General features: G+C 40.8%; 1 protein-coding gene across 1 annotated transcript in view; it reads right to left on the bottom strand.

Annotated features, from left to right (window-relative positions):
- Positions 1-13,035: 13,035 nt before the first annotated feature.
- TOB1 (transducer of ERBB2, 1) overlaps positions 13,036-15,575 on the bottom strand; it is a 3,502-nt gene continuing 962 nt past the window's right edge. The window contains exon 2 of the mRNA XM_011365035.2: positions 13,036-14,972. Coding sequence (XP_011363337.1) covers positions 13,787-14,824 — 1,038 coding nt within the window. The 5' untranslated portion in view covers positions 14,825-14,972 and the 3' untranslated portion in view covers positions 13,036-13,786. The remainder of the gene's footprint in view (positions 14,973-15,575) is intronic.

The following is a 15,575-nucleotide window of genomic DNA, read 5'->3' as shown; positions in this document are numbered from 1 at the left end:
CACACACACACACACACACACACAACGAATGGGCAGTGTGAAATCCCATCGGGACCCCAAATATCTCCAAAGAGCCTGCGTCCTGTCAGCTGTACGGACAGTGCCCCAGGGCTGTCTTATGGCCTTGCCATGTGACATGATATTTGTCTTGCACACATAAGCAGTCATGGCCTAGATTCCTGAGCGAGACATCAGCCTTATGCCTACTCATCCTTCACGACGCAGCTCCTTGGGGAAGCCTCTGCTGTCCCCCAGGCTGCATAAACACTCTCCTCCAAGTCTCGTTCTCCTCTGTGCTTGCACTGACCCCAGGCCAGCATCATTGCTTACAGCATCCAGGAGGTCGGTAGGCCCAGCTCACTGATCTCATGACAAATTCGTTGAAGAGTTCTGGGACCAAGGGCCTGAGGTGCACTGCCTGAGCACAAGGCTATGTGGGGATTTCTCTGGGGTCTTCCCTCCTTTTCGTCAGCTCTTTTTCCTGATTTGGTCTCTTCCTTTTCTTCCCACCTCCCCAAAGAGTCTAAAGTCTCTCTTCTGCTCTGAGAATGTGTGATTAATATAAGCAGGATAGGTGGCAGGGTTCCTGGGTCCTATTTTTGGCCATGGCCTCATTCTGGAATGTGCCCTGAGGTCAAGTGACACTCCTCTCAGGCTGTGTCTGGAGGAAGGAAGAATAACCCTCCTGTGGGCCTACTCCTGAGGGAGAGGGTGGGGCAGGCAGGTAGGCAAGCCTTCCGCCCCTCTCCTCCCCGTCTCTTTGGCTCCTGAGCGCCCCCAGCACTTCTATTTCAGGGTGGGGTTGGAGTCCCCATGTCTATATCTCATATTACCCTGGGACACGGAACTGTGGTAGCTGGGTCTCCGGCGACACCTTGGCCATGTGCAACCCCACTCAAATAAGGGGAAGATAGGACTGGGCTCCAGCGCTTCCCGGGCTGGACCCTCCTGAGGGTGGGGCCTCTTCCCAGCATGTCTGTCGGGGTGAGGTGGGGCTCCTGGGTACTTTCTGTGCTTTTTAAGTCTTGAGGATACTGCCGGAGGCCTGACAGGGCGACGACATACCCAGCCTGATCACTCGTTTTCTGTCTTGGCGTGAGGGACACACCCAGTTCTGTCAGAAGATGGTGACCACGTTGTCTTCTTTCCACATGGGCAGCCAGGAGGCAGAGAGGGGGCCTGGCCAGGACCGTCTGCCAGAGAGGAGCCCAGTGCCAGGGGAGAGGAGGTAGACGCTTGAGTGCTAACAAGTCCAAATTGGGCACTTTACAAAGATCGTCCAATTTAATCTCTCAGCCCTCTTAAGTTAGATTTTACTATTTCACCGTTAGACGTATCCCATCCTAAGCTACGATGTTCAGGACAGCAAAGACAGTAAGTGCTTCGGTCACCTCTGTATACCCAGCACAAGGCCCGACTCTGGGGGGTGCTCAGAAAATAGTTGTGGAATAAATGAATGAACGAGGCAAGCTCTGTAGATAGACTTTATGCAGGAAGAGACGGCCTCGTAGGTAACGTCACTACTTTACAGATGTTGAATCTTAGACTCTAAATGTTTAAAAGAAACTTGCCCCATGTCACAGGGCAAATAAGTGAAAGAGCCAAGATTTAAACTCAGGTCTGTCCGACTTTAGTGCCTATATTCTTTCAGGGGTGACATATATATTTTAACCATTGCCGTTAAAGGCTAAGGACTCTGACGGTTCTCCTGAACATCCACAGCTGCCACTTCTAACTAGTCCCTGACGTCCGGTAGTCCCAAGGCTTTACAGAAAGTATATAAAGCTACACTCTCCAATAGTCAGTACTGAATTCATATAAATGAAATCAAATGAGATAAAATGTAAAGATTCTGTTCCTCAGCCCCACTAGCTCATTTCACGCGATTGGTGGCGACCATATTGGACAACACAGTTGTAGTCTATTTCCGTCATCACAGAAACTTCTACTGGGCAGCCTGTTACAAAGCATTAACCAGAAATCCCTGTTTTCTCTGGCAGAGGGCTTGCACAGGGGCGGGGGGAGAAGGGCTATCTATCATGGCCTTTGTCTCCAAGCTCCTGTCCTGACAAAGACTCCAGTGGGGATTCCCACTTTTTTAGGCCGTTGCTGGTTTTGGTCTCATGGGCCCTCTTGCCACAAGGGGTTTTTGGAATTACCCTCAATCTCTGGACTCCAATCTCAGCTTCAAAATCCTCTCACCTCTTCTCCCAGAAGGCTTGCAGGCCTTCATGCAAATAAAGTTCTTGATGGCTTTCTCAATGTCCCAGAGTTTCTAAAGAGGTATGCAAATTAGTACATGCACACCCAGCCCCAACAGTCATAGCACTCGGGGGAAGATGGGTTTACCAAACTTTTAGCTAAATATAAGGGACAGGGGCTGCTGAAAGGAAGGAGACAACAGGAACTAGCAGCTAAGCCCTCTCGTGGCCCGACGTAGCGCCCGGGACGGCCGCTGCAGTGTTCGCCTCAGGAATCAGCCTACCAGTGGGCCAGTCACACAACAGCTCTTCAGAGACGCTCATGCTGCAGCTGCCATCTTGTTCCTTGAATGAAAATGCTGACTAAAGGTCTAAGAATTATTTTGTCATGTTCATTGCTACTATAATTGAATTGCATAAGCCCTTAAAGGGACCAGATATTTTCGGTCTTAGGGTTCCCAAACCTCCTCGGTACCCAGGGTAGGTGGCGATGAGAAAAGGTCAGAGTCGTGAAAGAGCATGGGCTCCGGAGTCAGACTGCTTGGGCTCAAATACTGGCTGTGTGACTTTGGGGAGGTTAACCTCTCTGTGCCTCAGTATCTTCGTCTGTGCCATAGAATAATAATAGTGCCCATAGTGCCTCTCCAGTAGTAGTCAGGCCTGGGCCTGGTTGCTCCGGTTGGTTGGGGATAATAAATGTTACATGTTCCCGCCCGTGGCTAGAATAAGAATGAGGAGATGAGAACAGGCCGCTCTCCCCAAAGATGCCCTTAGACAGCAAAGTGAGAATAGATGCAATCTCCTTTTCTGACAAAGGAAAAGTCCAGGATGAGGGTATCTCCAGAGGAGAGAAGAGAGGGTAGAGGAGAGAGAGAGAGAAAAAGGGAGAGAGAGGAGAGAGAGAGAGAGAGAGAGAGAGAGAGAGAGAGAGAGAGAGAGAGAGAGAGAGAGAGAGAGAGAGGGAGAGAGAGAGAGGGAGAGAGAGAGAGAGACTCAGGTTTGCACCGCTGGGGACCAACAAGCAGAGACAAAGTGTAGCAATGAAGTAGAGATGGGGACACACTCTGGGACCTCCATGGAGGCCCCAAGAGTATTTCTCCACTCTTCATTCCTGCCTCTAATACCTCAGAGCACAGAGCTGAGCTCTTACTGACCCCTTAGTTCAAGCAGCACCCTCATCTCAGTGTAACGCCACGGGGAACAGAATAAAGGGGAGACAGCCTTTGGCTCCTGGTGGACCAATAACTCAGACTCAAAGCAATCCTCACAGCCATCACAACCAACAGTTTCACCCTCACTCGATTAAGAGGAGATGCTAGTGTTTGGATTAACAGGATGTAACTTCAGTGAGACTTACACAGATGCTCACCCATCCCCACCTCAGGATCTGAGAAGGTGGGTACCCATTAGACGCCCTGGTGACAGGGTTAATGATTTCCTTTACTAATAGCTAACGGCAACTAATATGTGCTCAACATATATTATCTCATTAAATATTTACAACCCCATGAGGTATATATTATTCGCCTCCATTTAATAGACTCTCCATTTCAGAGATGATAAAATAGGCTCAGAGAGATTGAACGATATGCCTGATATGCCCAATATGCCTGGCCAAGAAGGAAACCAAGGCTGGATCCCTCTATGTGGGTCTCAAGCCCACAAAATTAACCACACATGTCCTGTCTTCCATCCCAGATCCAAGAATAGGAAAGTACGGTTTTCTCTCATTTTTGCTTTCACTCTTCTCCCTGCTAAACCACTGAGAAGTTTTACTGCCGGGGATTCTCTTGAAAAGGCATGTTTTAGGCCAACTGACCGTCCCTAAGTAGGCTGAGATCGTGCCCTTCAGGCTAAGCCAAGGGCAGAGATAGGAAGAGGGGCGAGGGTGAGGGGGGAATTCAAGGCCCCGCTCTCAGAAGTGCAGAGAGAGCTTCAGTTATTCCACAGAGGAAGAGGATTATACTTACTGCTTGATATGTCTTATGTAATCTTCACACTAACCGTCACTAGTAGGGGTTTTCAGATAGGAAATCTGAGGCTGAAAAGATTTAATAGGGCACAGCTATTCAAGGGTGAGTTTGGGATTCAATTCGAAGTCTGACCTCAAAGCCCATATTCTTCCTTGTAAAGGGTTACTGTGTATAATTTTATATGGAGGCTTGATGGAGCCCCTACACCACTATAGAACATTCTTCCTTGAATCAGACGCTGGTGTTTTCTATTTCAAAACAAGGTCCATGCTTCGTACAGAGCAGTGATGTTCTCTGAACGGTCCTAGGTCACATGAAGGGACTTGGCCAGCTTGTGGCAGTATTTTCAGTGGATGACATAGTGCTCAGCCATAAAGGAAACTTAGGGGACCCTAGGGGAGGGCATTGCCCAGGGGAAGTGACCCAGGGGAAAAGTTATTTGGGGCTGTTAATTTCTGGCTTAGATTTCTCTCCAAAGCCTCACTCTTTATGTTCAAACTGGAAGATATTTTAAGCACCCTGAAAGCCAAACTGGAAAAATGAAACGGTGGAGCTGTGAAAAGCCAAGAGGACTGTGTGGTGCTGGGAGGGGGGAGTATGAGGGAGCTGGCGTGTCTGAGTTTGTGCTGTGAACCCACGCATTCTACCAACACCAACTTCTGGAAGGGTGCTACCTGCTGTGAACCTTGATAATTACACACACACACACACACACACACACACACACACACACACACACACACACACACACACACACACACACACACACACACACACACACAGTTTTGTCTCTAAATGCAGGAAAACAAATGAGATGACCCCTAGAGGGAGCTTCTAGACTGAAGAGGTTTCTAGGATAAGCATTAAACTGAAACTGTTTTGAAAGATGGAACAGAAGCCATCTCTCTGGTCCAAGGCCTTCCCTTTCCTCACTGCCTCCTCGTCCCTTGGACTTCTCACCTAACCCCTCCATCCCACTCCTGGGTTAGGTGAATAAAAAAGTTCTAAACAACCTCTTTCACAATGTTTCTGTACAAAGCTTGGAACGATAACAAAAAAATAAAATGGCCTAGCAATTGAGCTTCTAATTCTGATTTCTTCTGCCTTTCCCCGCAAGGGTTAGAGCCCATATTCTTCCCACTGTGGACACAGCTGATGAAGAAAAAGGAACCAGGATCAAGTGCTTCCTCCACTGGGGCTGGGAATCTGAGGGAGCCCATGCTTCTCCAGGTGACCCGTCCTTCATGACTTCATAACTCCTCCTCCATCTAGAATCCTTGAGATGGGCATAATCTCTCCCCTTTCTGCTCACGTTTTTTATATTCTCCTGTATATGATGATTTGGGTACGTGTATTACCTTTGCTAGGATTTAAGCTCCTTGAAAGGTCTTAGAAGTTCATATATACAGCACTGCCAGTTCCTAAACCAGTAGATGCTCAATAAGTGTTGAATGAATACAGGGGTTGTTCTAAATGAGATCTCACTTGGTTTGAGACAATTTTGGGACCTGAATAGAATCTGACCCCAGAGCAGCTACAACTCAACACCACCCTTTTATCATCTTAAGGTCTAGTAAAGTCCAGGACCAAAGAATTCAGGTATGTGAAATGCTTAGATTTACTTCTCAAAGAATCTGAGTATTCAGAGAATAGTAGTGATGTGGATAAATAAAACTAGCATGTGGCCTTCAAACTCTTATATTCTATTCTACTGTGGTTTTGCAAAAGATTTCTCTTTCTAACTGTGCCTGGCAAAGGCTGATATTAAAATGAGTTTGGGGTTGCTGAGCAAACAACCACTTACAGGACCATGCTGGGTATGCAGGGGAGGGAAACTTGGCACAAAATGCATTTTAGATAACCTATCCCAAATAGTCATGTGTGGTTTTTTTGTTGTTGTTGTTTTAATAAAGCCTTCCTACCGAAGTCAACCAAAGGAGCAGGATGGTGTAAAGGTTATGGATCATGGACTCTGGAAGCAGAATTCCACAGTTCAAATCCTGGCTCTACTGGCTTTAACTTTGTCAGAAGTTCTCTGCTTCCATTTCTTTATTTGTAAATGAAAGAACTAGCACGACCTTCGGAGGGATCTTAGGAAATTTTAGTTAAAATATGTAAGTGCTTAGAATGATATCTAGCACATAGTAAATATTATGTAAGAATTATTATTGAGGTTCTGAGGTTGGTTACTCCCTCTGGACTTCCTAAGACTCTGTGATAGCAAAATCCTCATCATTCAAATAGGTGTCATGAAAGGTATGGCTGCAGCTACCTGCCTTCCTTCAAAGTCTGGAAGAAAACACGTAGTCCTGAGGAAAGGGTATGTGCCTGGACCAGGGGTACTTGTCCCAAGTCTCAGAACTTCTGCAAAGCCTCCATCAAGGGGAACTGATCTCTAGGGCAAGTCCCGAGGCAATGTACACAGAGGCTCCATCCTTTACTGTTCTTTCACCTTTCCCAGATCCTGAAGGAAGAGCAGATAGAGGAAACACACCTTAGCCCCCTTTCTACCTGCTGCTAGACCCTTCTCCTCTGGCAGAGCCTCCTGGGGAGATAAGATCTTACCTCCATCTATCTATCCCTTTTACACAGAACCCGACAAGTTCTTTGAACTTTTGTGGTTCAGATAGTAAACAAGAGTCTCCTTCCAAAAAACATTTATTCTTAAGTTACAAAGAAAAAGTTTCTCTTTTTTCTTCCAATCTTTTGTAAAATATCCCAGGTAAAATCCTTTATAGCCATGTGAAAATTGGGTTGTTCTCAAAGTCTTTAGCTAAAGGGCCTCTGGTGACACATTAGTTTCTAGAAAAGCTGCTGAGGGATTGCAGCTATCTTAAGCATTGGATTGAATGGTTTACAGGTCCCCATCGTGTTTCCTGGAAATAGAAAGGCGTTAGCGGATAAGTCGCCACGGCTCTACTGAACTTTAGAATGGCAGGTAGTTTATAAAACAAGGACTTCTTTTCGAGAAAGGAGCTCTGAGGATAGTAGGCAGATCTGGATAACCAGAGCGAGAAAGGAACAGCCATGCTCATTACAAATCAAAATCCAGCCTTCGTCATACTAGAAATGAATTGATGGATGGTGGAGGGATGGCAAAGAAAAGCCATCTGAAGGGAGTGCCTGCATTTTGTTCAAAATAGAAAAGGGGACTGTGCCTAGAACCAGTGAACCTGTATCAGAGGGCATCTGGACTCTGGAGTAAAATGGACAATGTTTATAGGGCCCTATGATTAAACCATACTGATAGAAGGAGTATCTGGTATTCTATCAGTATCCGGAAGTCATCAATTTATACCCAATTGCTAGAACCAAGCTAGACTGATGCCACACCTGTCACATTCTTTCTAGCCTAAAGGATTATAAAATCGCCTTTAGAGAACGGGTCACCTGGTTTAGGGAGACGTCATAACCTAGTCTTCATGCTCCGAAGGAGGCTAGGGCACCATATTCCCCCAGCTCTCAACAGCACGATGGGAGAAAGAGAAAAGAAGACTCAAGAGCTGTAGAAGGGCACGCGAAGAGCCAATGTTTAAAAATAGCTGCAATCTGATGGCTGGGAAGGAAGTTTATGTTTGACTTTAACATTCAGTACAAAAAAAAATCATAAAAGCAATGTCTAGCTTATTTTGTAAATGTGGTTTTTCCACAATTATTTTTGAAATACTTGAGTGTATAAGGAGAAGGGATGCGACCTACAGTAAATGCCAAGGTTTGTCTAAAAATATTTTACACCTGTTCTCTGTTCTGCACACTGGTCATATTTTATCAGTGAAGTAAAGTACTCATAATGCCAGACGGAATGTGTTTTTCCTTCCAAGTCCTCAATGTCTTTCCCTTCTGTAAAGCAAACCTCTTCTTCTTTTCTACCTGCACTAAAATAAAGCTAGCATCATTATCTATATGACATATATACCATCAGAGCTACATTTTAACTACCCCTATTCCTGAGCCAGTATTGTTTAAATAGGAACAACCATTTCAGTACCTTCATAACAGCATGGACACTTTAAACATTTTTGGCTGCTTCCAAAAGGAACGTCAACTTGTATACTGGGTTTCAATCAACTTGCTGATGGTATGAAAAAGAATGCTGAAACACTGGTTTCTCTATCAGTGCCTCAAAACTAGAATTACAAACTCAGTGGCATTTATTACTGAAACATGCATAGAATAGCTTTCAGAATATTACTGTAGAATTTTTATTTCTCTGTTGATGCAAATAACAGACCGAACAACAAAATGTTGATACAATAAAGAAAATTATAGTCATTTACTTTTCTGATTTCAAAGGGCAACAAACATGGGTAAAATTCTGAACTTCATGGCTTCTAAATACTGTAAGCCCTGAAGTACACATTCCATTAGTTCAATGACAACTCTTCATAGCAAGGTGAGGAAGTATGCTGATATCATTATACCCATTTTGCAGATGAAGAAACTGAGCCATCTGAGTCAACTGACTTAATATGCTTGAGGAAGGAATTAGGCCCATCATTTCAAACAGCCTCTAAACATGAGCTGCCTCTTGACCTAATGTTTTCTTCTAAGGTTTGCCTAATTGTGAGCTGATCTCAAAGCTCCACTTACGGATTATATGTATGAAGCAAGTCTTCTAAAATATAAATCTTTTTTTCTTTAAAAAAATTATTTTTAAAATTTTTTATGGTGACTTTGGTTAACGAAATCCAATGTTTTAGCTGTACATTTTAATAGTAAGACATATATATATATTTACACTGTATTCACCTCCCATAGTTAGATTTCTTCCTGTCACCACATTTTTGACTCCCTTTACCCCATTTACCTTCCCTATCCCCCTCCCCAAAATATAAATCTTAAAATTCAAATATTGAGAAGTGGTTAGTAGTGGTTTATTATTTACAAGTCAAATACCATTAATGACAAGACTTTTAGCCCAATCTAAATCTCCAAAACCCCAACTAAGGGTTCATTAATATTTGGTCCAATCAAATTCTAACTAACCTAAAATCTAAATAGTAGGCACTTAGCATAATAAGATTTAATCTATATAGAAACTACAGAAATTCTTCTGAGCCATTTTTAAAATTGTTTTTTCTGGTTACTGTGTAGTTTCAACATTTTCAAAACTAATAGCAACAATAAAGAGAATATAAGTTCACCCATAATAGCTTATGCTTCATCCATAATAACTAATGTTTCTAAAATGTGACCAGTTTTTATTTTAAACCAAAATATATTTTAATTTTATCAGGAAGGCTTTTGGAACCAGTTTGAAATAAGAGGTCATTTGATTTCCTCGTTGTTTTTAAATCAAAGCAAAAAGACCATTTCTCACAACACCTATACATATAGAAATCATATATGACAAAGGTATGCCTTAAGATAGTTTTTCAAAGTAACTTAAATCATAGGTAAGACAGTTTTTCAAAGTAACTTAAAATCACAGGTACTGAAGACACATTGTTGAAGAGTGTTTTGGCAACTTACTTGGCCTTTCCTTATAGTGTTTAACGACACACACAGGTAAGGAAAGTGTATGAAAATAGCTGCAGGAGGTCAAATGTTTGCAATGTCACTTAGAAGCAACAAGGGCACTAAATCTGCAATCTTTACGCAGAGGAGGTTGGCATCCGGTGGCTCTAAAATGAGAGGATTTACCCAAAGGAATTAAGAAAGTCGACAAAATTAGAGCACTGTTAATCATTTCTATAAACATTTCCAGATAGCCTATGATATGGTTTATGGCCACCAGAGATATAAAGTATCTTTCTCAACATGATCATGACTTCTGAGCATGGCTGAGAGCCTTCCACTACATTCTGCTCATTCACACTCTGGTGGCGATTCTACAAGTCATGTGGCTAATACATCAAAAATGCTGTTATTCCACTGACCTCAAATCAGAATAGCAACTAATTTGAGGGAAGAAAGCATAGAGTTTAAGAGCATGAACTTGGAACCAGACTACCTGAGTTTGAATCCAAAGTTCTGCCACTTACTGGCCATGAAATTGTGGATAAGTAAAACTGTATCTCAGTCTTACTTCTGTAAACTAGGTTAGAAATATGCATGGCACATAGTGCTACAAGAGTATTTGCTAACTGAATGATTTAAAACATTAAAAAATGGCTTCAACTTGGATGGGAGACCACCTAGGAATACCGGGTGCTGTAGGCATTGAAAAAAAAAAAAGGCTTCAACACAAGTGTCGTACTAATTTTCCAAATGTATGCACACAGATATTGATCCTAGATCCTTTAAACATGAAAATAATATCTTCCCAATATAACACAAAAACTGAAGAACTCTGATTTCAAGTGACCTTCTGGGCCAGACTGATTAATAATACTAAATAATATAAATGGGTTTTCCTTGGCAATGGCAGTTTTACATACTTGTCTTCCAATAAGTCTGTTTTCTTCTTATCTGATCTTGCACTAGAGCTGTTATCCTGCTTCTGACAAAAGCATTCAGTCCAGTCAAGTAAGGATATATATTTGATGTGCCATGCCTATGGTATCCTCTGTGTAGAGAAAGGATGTGGAGTAAGGTCTCCAACCAGCATTTTACATCATTAGCTTAAGTATATACAGAGAGGTACTTTATTTTCTATGTTAGTGACTTATCTTAAAATAACCCAAGTCCTGAAGATTTGTTAGATTCTCTCATTTAAAATGCCAGCACGTTAGACATCTATATAAGGATGAAATTAATACTGACGCACATTAGAAAAAACACTTTAAACGCAGAGCACCTTTAGTGTCACCTTAAAAGCTAAGAAGTTAAGGACAGTAAATACTGTCATCTTTCTTTAAGGGCATTTTGACTGAAGGCCTACATTTGCCATCTAATACAGGTTAAAGCTATTCAAAGGAAATTTAATGATACACCTGATTTTAGAAAAGATGGGCAGTAAAGGAATATTTTAAGCCCAGGGCTACTTTTTAGTAGCATCTTCTTCACTCATCAGTGAGCCAGGCAATCTGTAAGGCAGCATTCTGTACCTACAGTTACAGAAGTCAAAAGATAAGTAAGACCTATTAAGACATTAACTCTTCCGAACTGTCAACCAAAAGTCAGTCTCCACACAGAAGGTCAACAGTGTGATGGGTAGAAAAAGATTTGAGACTAAGACGTAAGCTTTTCTAAGGTGTGTTAAGACAAAAGCACCTTAAAATTTTCCATTTGTAATGAGGAAAAAGGGCATGAAAACAGAGCCTTTGTTCATTCTTAAAAAAAAAAAACAAAAACCAAAAAACCATGAAGTCCTCAAGGACACCAAGCTCAAATCAAGAGATTATTTTCTTGAAACCAATCAAGATAAAATTTAGTCCTTTCAAGGGCCAAACAAATGTATGTACCAATATGAAATCTCCCTAAGATTTTGTCAGTACACATATCCCTAGATCTGATATTCTTATATTAAGCTCAATTATTTAAAATCTAAACATATTAGTGTTCCAGATTGTTACAAATTCTATTGTGTATTTGACCAGCTGCCTTATCCTGATTTTCAAAAAGTGTTGACTTTCATTTACAAAAAGGCAATTTTCTTCCAAGTAAAGCCTGTGGTAACTTCACCCAAGTGTCTAGCAAAAACTAGCGCTTAAAATCATTACTCTGATTGTTCTCTTATAGCTATTCAAACTTTGTGATCACAAAAGCACATAATTGATGGTGTTGGCACACCAGATCTTTGCCGGTTCCACTCAATATCCCAATACTTCTTCATAGCCTCATTCTGTCCACTAACGGACAAAAGCCTCACCATGGAGCTGACAGAACAGCTTAGCTGTTATTTCCAGTGCTTGTTTCCTTAAACCTTTTTATTGCTCTAAATTGCATGGGTAACAGACAAAAGGCTTTTGTAGACTGGTGTCCAAAAAACTCATTTGAGATCAAATGTACTTCACCAGTAACCCAGACAGTGCTGGTTTCTTACTATAAAAAGTACAGAGAATGTTATTTTTCCTTCCCATCTGAGACAATTTTCTCACCAATGCTATGTCAACACTTTATCAATGGACATTTAAATAGTGAAATGACTCCTTTTCCTCTGATATTGTCTCACTTCCAACTCATCCTTAACAAGCCACTACAATTTGACATGTTACTGATGACTTATCATTATACCCCTCAAACCAGCAGGTTGGCTGTCCAACTTGCAAAAAACAAACAAAACAAGACAAAACAAACACACACACACACACACACACACACACACACAATATGTATAATTTTTTTTGCTGGGAAAATCCACATAAATGCTAACATTTAGCAACCTGTCCAACCTTGAATAGATTTTGATCATAATTACTCTAGCTACACACAATGACTTAACTTTAAGTGTAAGGATTAGTAAACAGACTTAAATCTTTTTAAATTGTTAGGTCAGCTTCTTTGACGAAGCAAATTTTATGAGCGGTTCATCTCCCATACAGAAACAGAAAACTGATCCAATGGTCTCTCTCCATATCCATTTCAAATAAATCCTCTCATATTACATGAGCGAATTTCATTTTATCACCTGACTCTGAGATGTTAGCATGACACATTTTAAAACTTGCTGTAAAACAGGGTTGACTAGCCTTAACATACTATCCCTATCACAGTGAGACAGATGTGGACTGAAGAGAGTTGCTAAAAAAGAAATAAAGCTGTCTCAAGCATCGGTCAGGCTATGGAGTTTGACAGGACAACTTTTTATGTGGCACACTACTATCTGGTGCACTGGTAAAGCAACTGTTTTCCATTATTCCTTTGTGATTCGATGAGTCAGACCTTTCTGCATCATTAGCATTTACAACATCATAACTTCAGAGGTAGATCTTTGGCAAAGGCTTAAAAAAAAAAAAAAAAAAAGACCACAAAAAGCATTTTTAATTTTAAAGAATTTTAATACAAACTTAATAAACTATTTCAGTCCCTCTTAACATGTAAGACACTGACTCAAAATACTTTTATACCGTTTTTTTCAAGTATTGCACAATATAGGTACAAAATTAATATTTACGATTACATTTTCTTCCATAATATATAGCAAAAATCTTTAAACCTTTAACAGAAAATACATTTTTTTGAAAAAGCAAATATTCGTACATTTTAATTCCACCACTAAAGGAATATCCTGTACACAATTTTTAGAATAGTTGATGTCTTTAAGATGGATATCTTACAATTTCAGTAAAAAAAATACAACATGAAGCTGCTGCTGTCACAGATCACTGTAGTAAAAAGATATAAATGCAATACCATGTCGTAGAAACAATATATATATATCCTCTGATATTTTACAAACTTTGTACTAAATTAAATTATACAATTAGAAAAGACCAATAAACCCACTTATTAGTGCCAATTTTTTATAAAAAAAAAAAAAATCAGCCATGTCCTTGCTATATCTTAAATACTGTAAGAGGCCATATCTGAGAGTATACTTTAAAATATACAGTCAGTATAAAATAACTTTGTGCTTGGTTGGCAAATGAAAAATGATGCATGTTTTATTTTTGTAACCAAGCTTGAATGTATCTTTACTATAAGCTTTAAAAAAAAAAAAAAAAAATCTCAAGGAGGTGAAAAAATTCCCCCTTGGGTGGGAGCATGTACGATACATTTTTTCTTTTTTTAGTTAGCCATAACAGGCTGGAATTGCTGGTTAGAATACTGCATGTTATTTAAACTAAAATTCAAGCCATCTACAAAAGACTTCTCGTTGAGGCCTCCGTAGGCAGCAAACACATCAAAGGCATTACTGTACTGGAGAGGGCTGAGGTTAAGGGGACTATCACCTGGGAACATTCCATTGGTACTACTACCTTGACCCTGCATATTAGGAAAAATAAATTCCTTGGCATTAGGAGAAAGAGCAGAAGTTTTCTGCTGTTGCTGCTGCTGGGGTGGTGGTGGCGGCGGCGGTGGCTGAGATGGCTGCTGCTGTTGCTGCGGCTGCTGCTGGCTACCTAGGCCAAGCCCATACAGAGAGTGCATTGAGGAAGAGATGGCTTTCTGCTTCAAGAGGTCATTCACATTCAAGCCGAGGTTGATAGGAGAAGTACGTGCAACCTTGTTGCTGCGGCCACTATTCTTCATTTTGGTAGAGCCGAACTTGGTGGCAGCAAAAGTGGCAGTGGTAAAGGTTAAAGGCTGAGTGGACCTGGGCATGAAGGTAGGGCTTACAGCAGCAGAGTGACCAAAGGGAGGCGATGGAGAGCTGGACACTGATGAGGCTGGGTCACTTATGGGCATAAAAACCTGGGCCTCTGGGTTAAAGCTGTTTTTGATCTCTTTATCCAACTCACATCCATTTTCATTATTATCATCCACATAAAGCACCTTCACTGGTCCCTTTTCACCAATTTGGTAGGAAACCTCAAAAGGGTCGATCCAAACACTAAGATCCTGTGGCAGATTGCCTCGAACATCGTCAATGTCCAAACCACTCTCTTTGGATGCTTGTTCAATCACTGGGTCCACTTTCTCCCCTACGTGTATACATCTAAACCCTGATCCTTTGTATGGCTTTTCAGGATACCAGTGCCCTTCATATTTCTTCTTAAGAAGTCTCTCAAGCTCTTCACCAAAAATGTTGACACGTCTCCTGGGAAGCTTATTGTACAAATATGAAATAATAAAATTTAGTGCTACTTGGATTTCAAGCTGCATAGCTGCAAACCACAACGTTAGATTTGTGTTTCAACTCCCCCACACACACACTGAAAAAAAAAAAGTGTTCAGTTTGTGGCAGAGAAACAAATTTTCATTCAAAGTGCTGGTATTAGTAGATTATCCTTCACCTTGAGTGGTCTTGTTCCTTAAAGAAAAAAACAAAACAAAAGCAAACATGTACGAATAAGATAGATGTTAAATCCCACAGCCTTTTGTTACCCCCAGAATAATTTCACTTTTGAAAAAGTCTAACACAGGCTAGAAAATCTGAAAAATATAGTCAGCACAAAATAAAGAAACATACAATGGAAAATTGTTTATTAAAGTTTAAAATCTCACTGGAAAACAGGATTTACAGTTAAAATGATATTTTTAACCCTATTATTTGTGTTTCTGAATAGAGTTCTAAGAAGAAAAATATCTCTGGAATATGTAGTGTATTCTTTTTATTCCCTCAATTCTCACAAGAATATTTAATGAAAACTATACTCGGCATACCCGTCCACCCACTTCCACACATATATATGCCAGTTTTAGAAGTTGGTCGTATTCTTATTCACCAACTTAGAAGTGAATTCTGTATTTTAGTTCATTTTGGATATATACTATACTGCTTAATCTGCTTTAATGTTAAACATTTAGAAATTTGAGAAATTAGGGAAATTATTTTGATTTCTAAAGTACATTAGGCTAAAATTAAAGGTACTAAATACTAAATGCTTTGCCATACTAGTGAATGATAATTACG

The sequence above is a fragment of the Pteropus vampyrus genome, unplaced genomic scaffold (genome assembly GCF_000151845.1).
Source record: "Pteropus vampyrus isolate Shadow unplaced genomic scaffold, Pvam_2.0 Scaffold104, whole genome shotgun sequence".
Classification (NCBI taxonomy): domain Eukaryota; kingdom Metazoa; phylum Chordata; class Mammalia; order Chiroptera; family Pteropodidae; genus Pteropus; species Pteropus vampyrus.
Note: the sequence above shows the minus strand (reverse complement) of the source record. Positions and strands in the feature narration are given on the sequence as shown.